We start from the raw sequence: 18,768 nt of genomic DNA on the forward strand, positions 1-18,768 counted from the left end.
AATTAAAAGCTACTACTTTGAATAGAAATGAAAAAGGTGGACAAGCAAGGTAGCTGCTTATCTAGTTTTAATTACCATATATTTAATACAAACTTGATTCTATAAGAAACCACGAACTGGGGAAAACCAAATATCTCCCATAAGTCTTAAGTGGACATCCATATTATCCAAACAGGAGGCCTTTCTCCTTACTTTCATAAATGCAAATGCTACTAATCATTACCATCAAAGTGCAAAACGTAACGAAATCATGACTCAAAGCAAAATACAGTACAAATTTATTGACTCCAATCATTCTTAGTTAAGATTTAAGCAAAGTGAACAGACAATATAATTAGGTACAAGTAAGCAATGGATTAACATTAGATATTCTATTATACTATGAATTTTCAGTCCAAAAAAGCTTATTCCTAAAAAAAGTGATTTACTCCAAAGCCTAACGACAAAAACATATTACAAAACCACTTATTCATTTTTCTTTAAACAAAATAAGCATATATTCAATGCAAACTGTGACACAGTTTTGTATTTGTCAGTAACAAATTATCCACCTTTTGAGAATTAGTATTAACCAAGAATAACTATGGAAGTTCAGATGGTACAAACAAATGACTAAAGAATTCTGATTCAATTATTGTAAAGATTTACAGTAAAATGCTTTGGTTCCCCAAAGCCTGTCTCTAAAAGGAATTTTTGAAATACCTGATGTTCACTCTTTCTCCTCCAGAATCTAAACACTGAGTTTCTTCCTGTGGTATGGAAATGCCCTAGGTTGCAGCACTCCCTGGTAAACACTGAAAGAGCCCATTCGAAATCACGCAAACATCAAACTTCTTAAAGTGCTAGAGCCACAAGAGGAAAATGTATTTCTAAAACTTTAAAAAGCTTAGTAGCCAGTGTTTGAACTTATTAAAGAATGTGTATTATCATTATTTAAATCAATGTTTATTAAAAAAACACCAATGAGATATCAGAAACTGACAAACTGACTTGTAATATTCCAATAGCTAATTGAATGAAATTTATCAAGAAATATGTTAGGAGTGACACCTAATTATTTATATATAAGAAAATTAAATTTTTTTTTCTTTTTGTAGTTCTGAATTATAGTTACACAGGTGTGTATGCACCCAAGAACCCAATCTGAGGGAACAAAGGCCAACTTCAAGTCTGTTCTGTCTCTTCCACACCCTGACTATTCAGCCAGGCAGGAGATACAGCCACCCGGGACTCCAGGGAAGGGCACATTCCATTCTTGCCCCATAGCTGCTACTCTCATTAGCACCAATAGGGGCTTTGTGTGGATTTAGGTGATAACCAATTAAGTGTTGGACAAATTTTTACAGAGAGAAGGCTATATGACCCATTCCAAACAGAAACAGGAACAACATACATCTCCCCACAAATGCCAAAAACATCCATTAGTGAACTGCTAGTTGAACGTTTTGGTAAAATTATAAATGCATACCAACTAGTCTTAAGCATGAATATTCTATTGATCTTGAAATATTACTATAAAATGCACAATATTTGTTACCTCCATTGCTTACTCTTGATTAAAAAAAACACTTTTATGTTACTCCCTCCTTACCTCACATAAAAGGATTCAATAACAAGTTCTCAGATTAACAAAGAATATATTAAAACATTTTACATTCTTTCCACACTGCGTAAAAAAGCAGGCATCCTGAATACTTACAAGGAATAAATGAGTTTTCTACATTTTCAAAAATTAATTACAATCAGAAAAAACATTTACAAGAATATCTTTACCATCTAAAGGAGTTGCAACGATGAAAGACCAATTTATTACACCAAATATTTGCCTACTGGCTGAGATAAACATTCTTTAAAAAACTGTTTACTGAATAAAGCGATTAATGTGTCTTTCATTATTTTACTTCTTAACATTTAAAATAGTTACATGAGTGGAAGCATTTTTTTTTTGTTGTTGTTTCTGACCACCAAAATAAACTCTTTCAGCCTAATGCTTTTAAGGTACATTATAAAAAGTAATAGAAAATCCAGAACTGCATTATAAATGTTTTTTGGTTCAAATTTTTATTTGAAATCTTATACTTCTTGCCTAGACAAAAAAAATGTGACCAAGACAAAACACTGGTTAATTTTTAAAATCTAACAGATATGCAGAGCCTATATTGAGATCAAAAATATTTTTTTACTGATTAACAGTATTATTTAAAAAATCTTCAAAAATGTAGCATAAAGGTTCAAGTCCTGGGACACTGAATCTGCAATGCCAAGACCATTCTGTATCGTGGAGTTATCACAGATATGCCAACAGTCATGTAGGTGTCAGGGCAACTGTCTTCTCCTGAAGTGGCAGCTAGTGCTCAGAGTAAGAATGACCACATTAACAGGGAATGAATTCCATATGCGATAATCCACCATGATGTCTCTTTCATTAAAGGTCATATGCTTTAGTTTCGTCTGTAAAATGCATAGATTTCTTCAAGAAAATATAAAGATGGCAAGAATCAGTAACTGCAACCTAATTTTATTTTCCTTTCTTCATCAAATTTGAAAACAAAATAGAAATAACTACTAAAATATTTGGGGATTTTTTAATAGCTTTTTCAAGTGAAAGGATAAAAGGCAAATTTTCATATATAATTTCTGTAATATACAAAGTCAATTAGTATTTTATAAAAATGACTGTTTCAATAAAAAGAATATCTCCCCCACTATTGATATGGAATGTTGATGATGAGACTGATAGGTGGAGTTCTCTTCTATTAGAGCACAAATTGAAAACTATTTCTCAGTCATCATAGTTGACTTTTCTAATTTGAAAGAATACCTAGTTTAAAAAAGGTATAAACTTGGAGTCTTAATCCGTATCACTACCTACAAAGGATTTTGTGGTTTCAGTAATATTTCTTTTATATATGTAACCCTCCCCACAAAAGTGAAATAAAAATTTTCCCTTCTGAAACACCTGAATGAACTTTGGATAACACTTACTAAAAGGCTTTTAATTACAACTGTCACAAAATAGGAAAAGAACAACAACAACAACAAAAGCCCAAACCCTATTACCAAAATAAGTAGCAAAAAATCAGTTTTGGACCCTTTATAAGTGCTTTGACACATATGTTTGAATATTAAGTAGTGGCCTAGAGCAGATGGTTCTATTACTGCTATTTTAACCACTATAAACTCCAACTCATCCTAACAGAAGTCTTCATAAGAGACAGAGAGGCAGGAGAATGGTGTATCATACACATTGTTCCTGGGAAGTACAAGGTGGGGTTTCCTCCTCTGCTGAGGTCTCTAGAAGGAAGTGGTGGTTCAGAACATAGTAGAGTGGCTGTACTGGTTCCTAGTGGTGGGATCTGTCTACACACTTGTCCCCACCCACCTGTCACACTAATGTTGAATTCAGAATGAGTACCATGTCAGCTTTGCATTTTGTTCCAATTATACTCAGACTTTCAATCTGTGACAACATAAATTGGAGGAAACCAAACATGCACAGTCCTTTCAACGCAGGTCTGATTTAGGCTGTGATACAGAGGTCTCTATGACACGCCTGTTGCAGCTGAAGCTCCTGGAAAGCGTGGACTCCTGTGAATTGTATTTTCATTTCTGTGTCTTCCTTGGAGCATGACCGTTATTTGATATACTAAGTGACAGAGAGCAAGTTTTCATTATTCTGTAAAAATCTAAGTGTGACTATTGCTGATTTAAATTTCTCACAATTTTCATAGAAAAAGAAAGTTCTTACGTGACCACAAAATACCAAATATTTGTTTTTATCAAGTGCCAGGATAACTTGTTAAAGTTGAGGTTTATCATTTTTTATTGCTAAGGTGTCTAAGATCTAAATCAATACTGCCAACAACTCCACTTCTTCCTGATACATTTTGGCCTTAAGAACATGGCTAAGATTTAACTAGAACTTAGGTGTCTAAAATAATCAGAAGAAAGAATACTCTGACAGCATTCCACTAATCACAAATCAGTAAAAAACCAAAAACCTCAATTAAATGATTATACTGACACCTTGGAATGAGGATTGTGCAATCCATCAAGATTAATCCAATTTCAACAGTAACGAAATCAAACCCCATTGTTGCTGTGAGGTCTGGAATCACAATATTTTAGAGTTTATTTCTGAAGTTGAGTTAGGACATTTCTAAATAATGTCATTTTATCCCAAACTTAAATTCAAGCATAACAATTTCCAACCTTTATTATTATTTTTTAAAAAATATTTTGTTTCTTAGGACAGTTCACAATTGAGGGGCCTCCCATTTCATATCGGGTAAGTGTGGGTCTCTCAATTGTGTGTCTGTTCGTGACTCCAGAGACTGAAGGCTGTTTTGAATGTCCTGTGGCAGAGCTTACACATAAATTGTCTTTTAAATGTGATTGCTGAAAGGGGCGGGGCATGGTAGAAAAGAGTGTCCGACTCCTGGGGTGCAAACAGTTTCTCTGTGGCCAGGGTGGGGTTTTCAGGCAGGCTAGTGGGGCTGTCAGGTTCCAGAGGCTGGATCTTAGGCAGGGGTGGCGGTGGTGGCAGAGGCGGTGGCGAGGGGGAGTTTGTGGGGATGGGGCATACCTCTGCCTCTTTATGTGCCGTCTCTTCTGTGGCCTGAGACATGTGGGACTGGAAGTGACTCCAGAGCCGGAAATTGGTGCGAAAGGCTTTGTGGCACACGTGGCAGATAAAGGGCTTCACTGAGCATAGAAGCTCCTGGTGTCGCTCCAGCTGCTTGTGGGCTGGGAACACCTTCCCACACTTCTCACAGGGCCACACGCTGGCCTCCTTGCTGGGGCCTGCTTCCTTAGGGGCTGCGCTGGCCTCGGGCACCTCCTCCTCAGCCTCCTCCACAGGCTCCTCTTTGACCTGGATTTTCAGTTGTTTGGAAAGACTAAGGTCTTCAGGGAGACAGGAGGAATCCTCTGAGTCAAAGTTCACTTGCTCTGAAGAGTCACTGAATGCATTATCGTCTTTTGGTGTAGTGATGTGATTTACCTTATTAGGCTCCGGCTGGGGCTGGGGCCTAGAAGCAGCTGTTACTTCACCATTGAGCTCCAGAGCTGGCGGGGAGACATTCTCAGTGGGGGCCATGCTGTTCTGGTTGTGCACTTCCACCTGGTGCCGCCAGATGCTGAAGGAGGACTTGAAGGTGCGCATGCACTCGAGGCAGGTCAGCTTCTTATACTCACACCTGTCCTCATGCTCCTGCTTCAGCGCGGGCGAGAAGAACCTGAGGCTGCAGTAAGGGCAAACGGTGGCGTTCCGGCATAGGCGCTCATGGTTGCCTTGCTCTAGAAGAGAAGAGAGCTTAGCATTACAGAGGCGGCACGGGTAAACCTCTTTGCTCTCTACTGCGCTTGCTAGAGGAGCATGCTCTTTTGGCTTAGCAACTTTATTTACTCCGAGGGGTCTTTCTCCGGGGTGCATTTTTATGTGCTGCTTAAACTGAGAGAGAAAACGGTACGCCTTTCCACAGTAAGTACAAATGTAAGCTCCTTTGGCTCGAGAGCGCAAGTTCCTCTTGATGACTTGCTGTGCTGGGGAGCTACTCTGTCCCTGAAAGCCAGGCTTGCTGCGCCTCAGCTTAATGATCAGGGCCTTCTTAATCTCCCTCTCTCTCACTATGTCAATCAGCTTTCTTTGGAATTTCTCATCCAAAACTGCGTGGGAACTAGAGGCTGGTGATGGGTTCTTCACTATGCCGTGTTGGGTCTGACAGTGTGTCCACACTTTGAAGTTGGTGTGAAACCTCTTGTGACAGATGTCACAAGCGTAGGGCTTCTCTGGGTTATGGTACATGTTAACATGGCGGTGAAGACCTGCTGTTGATCTAAAGATCTTAAGGCAATGTTTGCATTTAAATTTTTTGTTTGGTCTTGTCCCCTCCAACTCACCAAATTCGTCTTTGTTCAAGTCAGAATCTGGGAAATCTCTGTCCAGGGGAGGGTTTGTGCTGTCCTCACAGTTATCTTCTGATGCAAGAGGCCCCTGCTCGTCTGCCTTTGCCTTCTTGAAGGGTGACCTTCTGTCTGCCTGGAACCTCCTCTTTGCTGGAAGCCTGCTCATGTCCTTGTGGTCATCTTCTGTTTTCAGAGGCAGGTCTCTCGTGGCTGCTGCTGCATCTCCTACTGTAACGCGGATGATGTCTGAAGGGTCTGACAGTGGGCTGCTGGGCTCAGTCTTAATGCGCACCTCAGTCACCGGGGAGGCCCCCTCCCTGTCTGTGGACTGTGAAGCACTGAAGGACCTGAGGCGATGTGGTTGTAGCACTTGAGGCCTGTCATCCAGGGTTGTTTTTTCACTACAATCTTTTAAAGATGATTTTTGCGATAAAGCACAAAACACATTTCCCGGTGCATCACTGGACACTGCAGAAGATCCCTGGGAAGATTTCAAATCTATGGAGGGTGAGTAGACAGGAACCTGGCTATCCATTGACAATGACCGTCTGAGGAGGCTCTTAACAAGTGGGCCACTTCTGTCAATGCTTTGGTTTCCAGAACCAGACCCACTGGACGGGACTACTAAGCCTAACTTGGAGTAGTACAACAAGTTCCTATCTTCACCTTGACCACTTCCTTTGTTACTTTCTTTTAAGAGATAGGGAGTCTCTGATGAGCTGCGGAGAGACAAAACAGGTGGCCGTGGTCTTGTCAAGGCCAGCTCTATAGCTCTTCCCTTGGGAAGCTGACCACTCACCCCTGGCTTATCGTCCACGGTGTCTCTGTCCTGCAGAGACTTCGAGGGCAGCACTGCATTCCTCTTCACCAAGGTGCTTTTACTGGGGTCATCCAAAGACCCAGAATGCTCAAGAGACTTTGAAAACCCTGCATTACTCTCTTTTGGCCAGCTCTTTTCAGTTAATGACAGATTGTGAAGTGGTTCTGTTGGCTTCGGAGCCGGTTTATTGGTACTGGTCTTGGCTGCAATACTTGGTGAGGGCCGGGAAGCATGGCTCAGATCAGGTGGATTCTGACCAGCAGCTTTCCCTTGTGTTTCACTTCTACTCTGACACACGATGACACTTCTCTTTTGAGAACTGGTCTCTTCATCCTCTATGGACACTCTTTTTCTAGTGGGACAGGCTGGGAAGGGGGCCTGTGGGGCTTTGGAGACAATGTTGGTCAGGAAGGAGATCCCCAGGCTGTAGCCCAGCTCCTGCACAGCGGCAAGGCTGCTCTTTTCCACAAACAGGGACGAGGAATAGATGTAGTTCAGCACATTGTCAAAGGCGTCTGGTTCGCAGAAGTCCAGCTGAAAGACAGTCTGCGACTCATTTTCCTTATTTGTGAATAAACTCTGAAAGTACTCACTGCTGGCAGCCAAGACATTCTTATGAGCTCGGAACTTCTGGTCTCCAACAATCAGGAGCACATCACACAGCTGCCCCTTGAGGCGCTCTTCGTTGAGAGCGCTGAGCAGAGAGATGGCATGTGCTGGGTTAATGTAGTGCAGCAACCCCTCCATCGCTCGGGCTTCTCTGAAAAACAGAAAGTAGAATTATCTCCAAAACTGAGGTTAAAGACTCACCAGGGCAGGTAGAGCCAGCTGTCTTTCCACAGGCGCCAGTGTTCAGCAGAGTGGGCTGACAGAAGCTTTCTGAATAACTTTACTTAAATAACAGTAAAAATATAAAACACTGTTTCCTGGTCGAGAAAGATCATCAGTCATTACAACTGGAGAATTTTAGGAACTCAAGACTATACTTTAGACAAAGACTGCTAAAACTTGGTAGGTATATATGGAAGTGATACTTTAATTTTAATAAATTAAAGTTTATTACTCAGGATCCTCATTCAGCTGATGCTTGGTTTTATTCATTAATTTGGAGAATAAGGATGAATGACTAAAACCTCTGAAGTCTATAATTTTAAATCAATTTTATTATTGCATATTGTATGTAATGGGAATAGTACCAATGGGTTGCAAAGTACAGGTGCTGTCAGACTTTTAAAATGGGTAAGGATTTGGAAAGAGAAAAATCTTGGCTAATTAGCAGTAAACCAAAGTGTTTAACAAAGGTTAGAAGCATTAAAGATTAGGAACTTTTTTTTTTTTTTTTTTTTAAACACAAATTACCTTGAAATCTCTTGAATACTATTCTAACCAAATGGGATTTTCAACAGTACCACCAAGAAAACTTCAGCCTAGAGCTGGGATTGTGGCTCAGTGATTGAGCGCTTGCCTCACATTTATGAGGCACTGGGTTCAATCCTCAGCACCACATAAAAATAAATAAATAAATAAATAAGATAAAGATATCGTGTCCATCTATAACTAAAAAAAATATTTTAAAAGGAAAAAAGAAAACTTCAGTTTGATTCTAAACTTAATTAAGGGATTTGAACTGAGGTTTCACACTGAATTTCCCTTCAAATCTAAAAGTGGATGAGTGTGGTGGGTGACTGTGAGCTCTGGGTGCCAGCTCCTCCCTGTGAGCCAATGTCCTCAGGCATATCTGCTGGATGCCTTATGTGAAGTAGGAGTCAAGCTGCCTCCTCTTGAAGGACGTGGCAAAGACGACAGGAGCCAGCATCTAAAACATAATAAGTACTCAACTAATGCACTTCACTTTCAAGAATTGCAGGATAAATAGGTACTTAATTCAGTATCAAAGAAAAGGGTCCAGATTAACTCTCTCGTGCTCTCAACGCAGACAGAGGCATTCTTACAGAGGCAATGCTGGGCTCCCCACGATTCTTCAAGTGAATTTCATAACACTTCATCTCTTTGGTTTTATAATGTCATTTTCTCTTTGAAATATTGTTATGAGACTGAGATATAGCTCAGTGGCAGAGTGTCTGTTCAGCATGCACAAGGCTTTGGGCTTTATCCCCAGCACCACCAAAAATAAAATAAGTATAAACACACACACACACACACACACTCATGACATTTACTTTTACTATCAGAATGGATCCAAAGTAATTAAGAACTTTGTGACAGTCTCATCATTCTGGAGAGAGCACTCTGCAGATGAACCGCACTCAGCCCCAGCACCTCTACAGGTTCTCTCCTGGCTCCAGGGGGCCAGCCTTGGCTGGTCAACCCAGGCCCAGGTTCTGTAGTGCCAGCAGAGAGCAGTCTGTGAGTTGCCACACACAACCTGTCACTCCTACTTTCACTCCTTGGCACCATGCTGACTCAGAAGTAAGGCTGTGCTTCCAGGATGGATGACTTCAGCTGGGCCACAAACCAGTCTTGGGGCAGAGTACCAGATTTCCCTTCCCTCCATGCTGCTGTCATTTCATAGTCAATGGTAAAACTTCATTCTTCTACTTGTGACTGTTTGACAGATACCACCTTCCCTTCCATTTAATTTTCTGCCTCACTTTAAGAACCACACAACTATTTATATAAAGAAACCTCATCTTTTACAAAGGTCAGAAGAAAAAGAAGCTTATAATGTCACAGGTATTGACTTAGCTTTATACTGGCAATTTGTAGTAACCCTGTGTTAGGCTGAAATGTGAAATACATTCCTTCCCTTGGATGATAATCAAGAAAGCTTGACACCGTTTTGAGCTACCTAACCTCTCAGTTTTTGCCACTATAAAATAGGGACAATAAATAGCTACTTCTGCACAATGTTTTTTTTTTTGTTTGTTTGTTTTTTTGTACCAGGGATTGAACTCTGGGGCACTCAACCACTGAGCCACATCCCCAGCCCTATTTTGTATTTTATTTAGAGACAGGGTCTCACTGAGTTCCTAAGAGCCTTGCCATTGCGGAGGCTGGCTTTGAACTCGCGATCCTCCTGTCTTAGTCTCCTGAGCCGCAGGGATACAGTACCCGGCTTGCACAATGCTATTTTGAGAGTCAAGTAATTGCTATCACTTATTTAGCACCTACAACACACTACAAATGGTACCAGAAACCTCTCATGCCACTCACTCATTCAACAAAATGGCACCTGAGAAAACTTGAGGAATGAGGGATAAGCCTGAATATATGGAAGGAAGCCATCACAGCAGAGGGAAGCAACGTAAGGGAGGGCTGGAGCAAAAGAGCCAGAGAGCCGAGGATGGGGACATTCCAGAAGCAAGAAGGAGACAGACTGACTGCACAGGGCTGAGTGGGCTGCTGGGGAAACTTCACAATGAGAAACACACACCCATTGGAAGACTGAGCAAAGAAATGACAAAGCTTGAATTGTTTTAATCAGAAACGTAATAGCTGCTCTCTGCTTTCTGATCATCCTGCGAGTCACTTCCCTCCACCATACTCTTCTGCCATGATGTTCTATCACACCTCAAGCCCTGAGAAATGAAGACAGCCTTCTATGGACTGAGACCTCTGAAACTATGAGCCCTCAAATAAACTTTTACCCTCTACAATTTTAGTCACAGCAGCAAAAAAAAAAAAAAAAAAAAAAGCTGAATAAAACACAAATTAGTACCAGGAATGGGGTCGTTGCTGTGTCTAACCTGACCATGTGGTTCAGAATTTTTTTTAAGCTTTTTTGGAGTTGGTAGGATGAATTTGAGATGTTTAGTAGTGCAAGCTGGAAATGCTTTAGGTTGTTTAAGCTTACTGGCTGATTCTGGTGGGAGCTCAGAAGACCAGAATGCTAATAGGACCGTGGGCAGTGAAGACAGGGCTCAAGAGGGTTTAAGAGGAAAAGGAGGACACTATTGGTAAATGGACTAGAGGCCCTTCATATTATTTTCTGGCTGAGAAGTTGTCTACATTTTACCTGTGTCCTGAGACTTTCTGTGAGGCTGATTTTAAAAGCCACAGACTTCTTCATCTGGCAAAAGAAATTTCTAGGCTGCATAACATTTAGGTGGTGGCATGGATATTGCTGGTGGCTTTTAGCTGAATTTATTGTGATAATCAATAGCAGAAAGTGGAGCAGAAAGACTTGAAAAACATGGACTTGAAAGGTGGGAGTAAAACTGGTGCCAAGAAAGCTGCAGTTGTTAAAAACATTACCACCACTAAAATGCTAAAGGCTTTGCCCAGAAACAATAAGAAAGATGGCTTAACAGTATCTCAGGAATTGGCAAGATCATATCCGTCTCAGACTCAAGGAAGCAAAAGCAAAAATTCTCTTGAGACCAGTGGAATACCTTTCTTGTACAAGAGGGCCTAGGAAGATTTTTCAACATGCTCAGCTACCCAGGCCCTCAGTAAGTAAGCTACCCAGGCCCTCTTACTGAGGGCCTGGATAGCTTACTTACTCTATTCTTGTACAAGAAGACTGCTGCAGCCAGGGTCCCTGGAGGCTTGGCTACTGCTCAAGATGGCAGAAGACCATGGTATCAACCACATTGTGCTGGATTTGCAGGAATGCAGGGTGCTGGAATTAGGGGGTCATGGAAGCTTCCACCAAAATTTCAGTTAGGCTTTGAGGCCTGGAAAAGTGCAGCAGGGTTTGAGTCCCTGCAGGCAGCCTCTGAGAGTGATGTGTGGAGATTTGAGGAGGAAGCCAAAGTTGCAGTGGAGACCCCCGAGATTAAGAATACCAGTAATGTGGGACATCGTTGTAGGAAAGCTGCAGGTATTGAAGAGACAAGCCAACAGAAAGGCCACTTGGGCTGCAACCAACATGGTCACACGGGCAGAGCTACACAAGCCCTTTGGAGAGAACATCACGATGCCATGTGCCCCAGATGCTGGATGTGGCACTATAGGACTTGTTTGCCCAGTTGCATTTCAGTCTGGCTTTGGTCCTATCCCTTTCTTGGCCCCAAATTTTGTGAATGGAAATGTTTTCTCTGTACCTTTATATATTGGATACTTGTAATTGCTTTTGATTTTTACAGGAGCTCATGAGGCAAGCTTGCCCTGAGTCTCAGAGACTGTGGTGACTCTTGGAAATGGACAAAATGTATTTTGCATTGTGAGATGATTGTGAGCTTTTGGGGGCCACGTTATGGTTTGGATGTGAGGTGTCTCCAAAAGCTGATATGTGAGACAATGCAAGAAGGTTCAGAGGAGAAATGATTGGGTGGAGAGTTTTAACCTAATCAGTGAATTAATCCCCTGAGAGAAATCAACTGAGTGGTAGCTGAAGGTGGTAGGGTGTGGCTGGAGCAGGTGGCCATTCGGGGCACGGCTTTGGTGTATATATTTTGTATATGGTAAGTAAAGTCTTTCCCTCTGCTTCTTGATCTTCATGTGAGCTGCTTCCCTCCACTACACTCTTCCACCATGATATTCTGCCTCACCTGAAGCCCAGAGGAATGAAGCTAGCTTTCTATGGACTAAGACCTCTGAAACAGTGAGCTCTCAAACTTTTTATTCTCTACCAAAAAAACAAAAAATAATAGCCCTGGCTATGGCATGGAGAATAAACCACAGAGCACAGGACACAAGTGGAAACTGGAGCTGATGAGGAGTCTGCTGCCATGATCCAGGTGGCCTGGACCAGGTAGTGGCAGTGGAGGTTAAGGCAAAGCCATTAGGATTGCTAATAGAACGACTGTAGGAATGCAGAAGGGAAGGAGTTAGGATGTGTCTAAGAATTCTGCCACAACAGCCGGAAGGATGTCCTTAGTTGACATGGGGTTTGACAGAGAAATCAGGAGTTCAGATTTTTTTTTTTTTAAAGGAATTCAGCTCTGATACACTTTATGTGTACGACAATGTGTCCACCAATACATCTCTCTTTTTTTTTTTTTAAAGATGGACACAATATCTTTATTTATCTTATTTTTTTATGTGGTGCTGAGGATCAAACCCAGTACCTCACAAGTGTGAGGCAAGCACTCTATCGCTGAGCTATAACCCAGCCCCCATATATCTCTTCTGAAGATCCTTCTCTAACCCCCACCCTCATTTTTGGGACAAGGGTTTAACCCAGGGGTGCTTAACCACTGAGTCACTGAGACACATTCCCAGCCCCTTTTTTGAGACAGGGCCTCACTAAATCACTGAGGATAGGCTGGCTTTGAACTCATGATCCTTTTGCCTCAGCCTCCTGAGCAGCTGGGATTACAGGTGTATGCCACCACAGCTGGCTCTATCCCTTTCTTATGCTTTCTGGAATAATTTCCCATATAAACTTCTACGTTAAACCTTTATATCAAGGTTTGCTTTTGGGTGAATCCAAACCAAGACGCCAAGAGAACTTGCATCCACAGGCACAGGTTAAGGAGGTATGTAAAGTCAGCAGAGACTGTTGTGTCTGGGAAGTCAAACGATGCTATTCCATGTATCACATGCACTCTACTGCCAGACAGCAATATTCTTCTTGCTGTTCACTGTTTAGAAAGATTTCTTTCTTTATCCCTTCTTCATAGTCCCTGGTTTTGCTCTAAGTAACTACTTCCAATCTCTTGGACCAAAGGCTTCTATCTTCTTTGAACAAAAACATCTTGGAATTGGGGAACAATAATAAAGTAAGAATTAAGCTATAAAATAAATATTCTCTGTCCTGAAAATTATTTGGGGTGTGAAACTATTCACTTGACTGTAACCTCCATTTAGAGTCATCAATGAGACTGTCTGCTAACGAAGGGGCTATGGATGTCCAAGTTCCTGACACACCGAGTAACATCACAATATTTATTTTCCATTATACTCACTCAAACCCTCACTACATGCTTAAAAATAGCTAATACTTGTGTGTGCTTACTCTTCCACATACATGAAAGTAAACATCTTTCATATAATAATTCACCGTTTACGTAACTCTAGGAGATAGGTACTACTATTATTCCCATTTTACAGATAAGGAAACTGAGGCATATAAGGTCAAGTAACTTACTCAATACCACACAAATAAGCAGCAGCAGAGCAAGCTTCAGAGGCTGAGTTCTTAACACTCTGCCATACTGTCTCTATATTTCCTTTTAATTCTCACATCATCTTCTGAGCTAGATAGTCATAGCCCTATTTGCAAGTGGGGAAACTGAGGCACTGGAAGTAAAAAATTTGCCTATGGTTAGCAGTAGTGGAGCTGGAAGTCTGGTTCCAGAGTATGGGTTCTAATCACAGTATATGGTTCTGGTGGCTGGGCATCCACCCAGAATGTGCTAGAATCCTATTAAACATGGAGGTTGTCAACTTATCATACACAGCTTGCCTTCTGGAGCTTTAAGTCTTGCATAGCAATAGGACAAGGCAACCGATCAATGCAGTCCAGTATGCAGGTGGCACAGGAAGGGACCCAGTACAGGCTGTGGCCATCGGAAACAGGTGAGAGGACCATCAGGAAAGGAATCAGGGAACATGGTGAGGAGACAGGCAGGAAAGGTGAAGGGCATTTTAAGAGACATGTGCAACATCAAGAGACAAGACAGAACCCTGGAGCTGCAATGGATTCTTTTGGCTAGAGTAAAGGGTACATGTGGGGCAGGAGATTATGAGGCTGGAAAAGACGGAAGCTGAAGGGGGGTGGGGGTGGGGAGCTTATGGTGCTTCCTCGCCTTCATTTAAGGCCCTTGCTTTTAGACAATTAACATTCTGGATTTTTTTGTTTTAACCACAGTAGGTGTTATCTATTTATTGAGTTTAACAACTTGAGTGAAATATAAAATGCTTCATTGAGAACATAGGCAAAAAGGGAAACTGTAATCGTTGAGCATCATGACATGATCTAACAAACTTCTCTGTGGCTGGTGGAAGTGCAGACTGAATTCTCAAAACTCATTTCTCTCCTATTTGGCCCTCAGAAGAGGCCAGCCTTGTTGTTGAGGATACTTCTTCCTTGATGCACTTTTCTGATCCAGAAACAGTAAATATGCTGGCACACCAGACTCCAGTTCTCCTGAAAGTTTTAATTATGAATGAACAGGAAATCTGACCTACCAATGACCATGTATCTCACATAAAAATGCAGCATGCCTCTGGTGTCCACAGCCCACTCCCTCTCCACTGCTCATCTCTACCAACTCAACATGTAGGCTCCATCACTTCAGCCATGCTGGAAAGCCTGGGAGCTCTTAAAAGGGGGTGATAAGTGGAAGAAAAGGCCTGCTTATAAGCAGCAAAAAAGCTGCAAGGAACCCTCCCAGAAAACCAGAATCACTGACCATTTGGGATCCTCACCCACAAATATTTTCCCAAACTCTGCCTGAACCACTTCTATTTTGGGTGGGGGGGATACTGGGGATTGAACCCAGGGCCTTGTGCATGCAAGGCAAGCACTCTACCAACTGAACTATATCCCCAGCCCCTAAACCTTCTATTTTACGTTTTTTTTCTAGAAAGTCCAAGACGAGAGCATCTTTATGGTCAACAGTTCATGGGAGGCATGACAGTTCTGTGGAAAAGCCTTTCCCATAGTTACCACCTATTAGGTGGATGACCTTCTAAAGACCATTTGGACCTCTCTGAGATCTAGTTTCCTATTAAACGGGGTGAGCACTACCTACACCACATGGAACTTCTGCAAGGTACAAACAAAGCAACACATGTATGAAGCCCTGGTCTGTAGAACATGTCCCATCTACAAGTACACATCTTTCTCCCCTCTCCCCCCTGTTTTGAGGGCCTGCTCCACACTGCATGTCACAGAGGTGCTGGTAATGGGAGGTGAGCAAACTGGCCAGCTTCTGGCTCTCCAGGTGCTCACATTCCTGTGGTTAAACAGACAACAGTGTGATGAAGAATTCCAAGAGTATGACAGCAATGGGATTTCAGGAAACTATTAATGTGGTTAGGGGGCAGGACAGTGGATGAGTCATTAGCAGAAACATCAGGGAAGGACTGGGACTCATACTCCCTTGCCAGTTACAGTAACACCAAAGGTTCTATTCTCCACATTTCTATCACAAACACCAAAAACACAGGGATCTCAAAAGCTTGCCTGGCCTCAAGTTCTGGTTCCCTAGAATGGCCACAAAGCCCTTCATTGCTGGATCCCCAAGTCCTTCAGTATACTAAATGCTAAGGAGGTCTGGGCACCCATATCTTAAAGTAAATTAATTTAATGCAATCATTTTCTTCCTTATACCAATGTCAGAACAGCTGCAAGGAATGAAGATTTTTGAGGGGACAAAGGTAAGGTAGGCAGAGCATTCTGGGGACAGAAGCAGAAGAAAGTGAAGCACAGCCAGGCACCAAGTACAAAACTAGGAGGTTAAGTGAGGGGCGAGAGAGGGAGATCAAAAAGAATCAAAATAATCCCACCTTCTTTCAAGTTTCAGAGACTAAAATTCAGCCTGGTATCACAGCTAAGGAGCATTATAAATTATCGTGGTGGCCCAGAACTCTTACTAACAGTTCTAAAGGAAAATGTCTTTTAACACCGCAAACACTGACTTAAAATGAAATTCTGGGAACCATGATCCTTTGGAATGTTGGAGATTGCTTAAATAATCCTAATTATGATACTAGAGAGAGGAAATGCATGTAGCTCAGGCAAACACCCAGTGCACCTACTGACTTTGGAATAAAACACACAGTTCACATGCAAACCCACTGCTGGATTTAGCCTAACTCTCTTCATTTGATTTTACTATTCTATGGTAACAGGATGCTGGCACTGAAGTTCATTCTCATTATCACTCACTTGTTGACAATGCAGACATCCAGAAAACACCTAAAGCTCCTCAGATTTCAATGCTAGACTAGCTTACCCGATCCTTCCAGAGGGTCAGGTTACTACCTTGTACTCCACTCCATCACATTTTCAGAATGTCTGTCTCTTCTCTTGGGTTTGAATTTGATTCAAGAATACATACTCTCCGTCACCACCAGCAGAATGATTTCCCAGTGCAGTTCAGGTCTTAATTGCACCACACCAGGGTGGCCTCTGGTCACAGGCAGTTAGTTGGTCTGTTCTGACCATCCAGCAGCCATTCCTCCTCCTCCTGTGAACAGCCCCTTAATTTCTGCTTTGGAAGAACACTTGTCCCATGAGCACAGTCTGATGGTTGCAGACACACACCCCAAAGCCAAGGCCAATTAGAAACTTTCTCCCTAGAACATGGGTCCTGAGAAGAATGACAAGCCTACAGATGAATGAGGCTGATTTATCTCAGCAGGAGCCTGAAAATGCAACCCACTAGTGCCTGATTCAGAATTCCTGGAATTAGTTTGCTTTGACCTTCCTGGCCCAAGGTTTTGGTTTTTTTTTTTTTTTTTTTTTTTTTAGTTTTTCCTTCAACCAAGAGCAACTTTGTATCTTTACAATAAATTCCTTTTTCAATTCAAGTCAGCCAGTTAGTTTCTGTTCTGGTTATTAAAGAACCCTAACTAATATATTTCCACGTGGTACTCACTTTTCTTGTCATGCCTTCCAAACCCATGCTTTATAATGCTGCTGCTAGACGGAGCTTCCTAAAATAAGCAGTGATCTGTCACACAACATATACATTAGGTATCACTATTATTAACTGAGCTTATTACTAAACTCCTTTTATGTGCAAGGCATGGTTGCATGTATCTGAAATATAGGGGTTCTCAAAATAAACAGAGCCCCCTTGATCCAGGGAGGTAAATTAGACAATAAATAAGGAAACAAACAAATAAGACAAACTTCTGATGCGCTAAGCGCCCTGATGGAAAAACACAGTGTGATATGAGTGCAATGCCTAGGGGCGTAGCGGACCCTCAGGAAGTGCCACACAACAATTTAGTTGAGACCTAGGACCACTGTGAATACAGGTAGCCTCTGTCCTGGTTAGAAACAAATAATAAAAGCAATGTTTCCTCATTAGATTAAAATGAAGATTTTATAAAATATGGATCCCAAGGCACTATAAAAATCTGCTTTCAAACTATTTTTAAAATTCTTCCCCTTAGCTATCTCCTCACAACTTTCTGCTTCCAATACTCCCAAGACACAACCTGTACACAGCTTCTTTTACCCAATCTGAAGCTTCCCAGATGGTGTTTAGCCCCTCCCCAACTCAGGTCAAGTTCCAAGTCCTCTAGGAAGCCTTCGGTTAGAACTGAATTGTGGCCAGGCCCTCACACGTTAAAATCCTAACCCCTAGCACCTCAGAAAGCAATCATATTTGAAGATGAGGTCTTTATAGAAGTAAATAAGTTACAATATGCCCTAATCCACTATAATTGGTGTCCTTTAAAGAGATCAGGACACAGACACACATGGAGGAATGACCCTGTAAGGATACAGGCATTAGAGGCTGTCTGCAAGCCACAGGGAGAAACCAGCCCTATACACACCTTGATCTCAGGCATCCAACCTCTGTAATTTTGAGAAAAATTTTAAATGTGTTTAAGCTGCATGGTCTGCAGTCTTTATTACAGCAGCTCAAGCAAACTATTACACTTTCATTGACAACTTTGGCTTACAATAAGCAAACTCCTCCTTTCAATGCCTTCATCATTTACATGGTGGAGATCAGTTATATAGTGCTTACTCATGGACTTGCCTTGCCAATTTCCAACAGGACTGTAAGCTATGTAAGAACTGATAATGCCAGACATGGTATCCTGCTCAACAATAACTATATATTGATTCTTGTGAACTCTACTCCAATGAAATACAGGAGAGGTAATAATACTTTTTGTTTTCCTTAAGTAAAGCTGCTTTGGAATATTATTTTCTGTTACTTTCTGCAGAAAAATCGAAACTATAGACTGGCATGCAAATTCTTCACACTCTCAACTCACATCTGCATCCTTACTGGACTCTCCTCACCATCTCCCCTACAAACCTGCATACCCAGTTTCTGGCTCCTAAAAAGAGCTTTCCTGCCTCTCTTTTACCTGGCTACTGTCTATAGAAAGATTCAGCTGAAATGTCACTATCTCTATAAAGCTTCCACAATTTGCCCCAGCCAGCAGATCAGTCATTTCAACTACCACAATATTAGACCCCTCTGCAATAATCCCCAACT

At 41.7% G+C, this 18,768-nt stretch overlaps 1 protein-coding gene and 1 non-coding gene across 3 annotated transcripts; both read right to left on the reverse strand.

The window, feature by feature from the left end:
- Positions 1-255: 255 nt before the first annotated feature.
- On the reverse strand, positions 256-10,286 carry Zbtb21 (zinc finger and BTB domain containing 21). 2 transcript variants are annotated; one of them, XM_048803707.1, is made up of 2 exons: positions 7,321-10,286; positions 256-5,298 (listed from the first exon to the last, which is right to left on the reverse strand). In XM_048803707.1, exons 1-2 carry the CDS (start codon positions 7,472-7,474, stop codon positions 4,304-4,306), a joined length of 1,149 nt encoding a protein of 382 aa, XP_048659664.1. In that variant the 5' UTR covers positions 7,475-10,286; the 3' UTR covers positions 256-4,303. The 2 variants fall into 2 exon arrangements, with proteins under 2 accessions (XP_048659664.1, XP_015334282.1); XM_015478796.2 differs by having other exon boundaries at positions 5,902-10,280.
- A 4,767-nt stretch (positions 10,287-15,053) lies between these two features.
- On the reverse strand, positions 15,054-15,126 carry Trnaa-ugc. Its single transcript has one exon. It is a non-coding gene; the product is annotated as a tRNA-Ala (tRNA).
- Positions 15,127-18,768: the final 3,642 nt, after the last annotated feature.

This window comes from Marmota marmota, unplaced genomic scaffold (assembly GCF_001458135.2).
Source record: "Marmota marmota marmota unplaced genomic scaffold, marMar, whole genome shotgun sequence".
Taxonomy (NCBI): domain Eukaryota; kingdom Metazoa; phylum Chordata; class Mammalia; order Rodentia; family Sciuridae; genus Marmota; species Marmota marmota.